Raw genomic sequence first — 1,401 nt, forward strand, 5'->3', positions numbered from 1 at the left:
ATCCTCCTAATAAACTACAAGTATTCAACCATAACAAATTTAATAAAATTAATATAAACAAACATATTCTCCGGACAATTAATTAAAAACATAATATATTAACATAAATGTCCAAACACATGATTAAACGACATAGGACTAAAAATAGTTCCAACATGCGATTAGAATTAGTTCCAACATATAACTAGAGTTAGTCCTAACATACGACCAAAATTAGTTAACCATATGACTACAAAATACAAACACGACTCCGAATTCTTCAAACAAGTTTCCTAGCGGAACTTACTACGATAACAAATACCTAACCCAAGCTTCCCTTTCTTCTTCATCCAAAGTCCAACATGTCATCACCCTATTAGGGTCATCTTTTATTTTATCATTTGCCCTAAACCTTTCCAATTGAGTCAAAGATGTCATTGTTGAAAGCTCGGTAGTGACCATTAAAGCTTTCTTTTTTATGTCAAGTTCAAACTTTATGTCTTCACTCAACTCGGCCGAAGTCTCTTTTAGACGATCACCAAATAAAACAACCGCATCATTGAAACTCTTAAATAAAGTATCGACTTGGCTAGTGCGTTTTCTTTTCTTACCACGATCACTTGAAGTTTCTTCAACTTGAAAACTTGCATTGGTACCTTCATGATAGCTATGTTCACCAAAATCATCATCCTCTTGATGTTCCTCCTCTTCTTCTTCCATATTCACTTCTTGTTCCATCTCAACCACACTTTTGGCTTTATTACCATTAGCACGATCTTTTCCAAACACAACACACAATTCTTCATAGAAAGGAAGCCTTTTGTTTTTCCATTTAGCTGCATGTTTATGACTCTATTTCACATGATGAGAATAAAATAAACCCATTAATACCTATTATGATAAACCAAATACTAAAAAAGTAACATAAAATCTAGCATGTACCTCAAGATAGGTTTCCCAAACTCCAGGCGCACTAGTGGTCACACAATTAAGTTCCTTATCATAACCAAATCCGCTAGTATTTAACATATCATAAACGACTTGCCAATCTCTCTTCATTGTTTTTATTCTTGATTCAATGTGAGGTTTACCCAAAATGCCCGATTTCGGAAGTGATTCTTTCAAGGATGCTTCTAGATGTTGTAGATATCCGGATTTAAAGCCATTATCAGACTTGAATACTCCATTGTTGACCATGTTTACTAAAGCCTCAACAAGTTTTTCATCTTCAATATTACTCCACACTCGGTATTTTCTATTATTACTCATATTAAATCTTTAGCAAGACTTTTGATGATAAGAGTGGTCAACAAATCTAGCATAGTCTGGGGCAACAATTAATGTCACATACAAAAAAATCCTCATAAAAAATAAGCATACGCGACAAAAAAATTAGCTTAACAACATAAACACCAATAAGAA

General features: G+C 33.4%; 1 protein-coding gene across 1 annotated transcript; it reads right to left on the reverse strand.

The window, feature by feature from the left end:
- Window positions 1-285: 285 nt before the first annotated feature.
- On the reverse strand, window positions 286-1,176 carry LOC143613076 (uncharacterized). Its single transcript, XM_077086890.1, has 2 exons — window positions 922-1,176; window positions 286-831 (listed from the first exon to the last, which is right to left on the reverse strand). Exons 1-2 carry the CDS (start codon window positions 1,174-1,176, stop codon window positions 286-288), a joined length of 801 nt encoding a protein of 266 aa, XP_076943005.1.
- Between the last annotated feature and the right edge of the window lie 225 nt (window positions 1,177-1,401).

This window comes from Bidens hawaiensis, unplaced genomic scaffold, assembly GCF_021521415.1.
Source record: "Bidens hawaiensis isolate Kalapana, Puna unplaced genomic scaffold, B.hawaiensis_p1.1 tig00036690_1, whole genome shotgun sequence".
Taxonomy (NCBI): Eukaryota; Viridiplantae; Streptophyta; class Magnoliopsida; order Asterales; family Asteraceae; genus Bidens; species Bidens hawaiensis.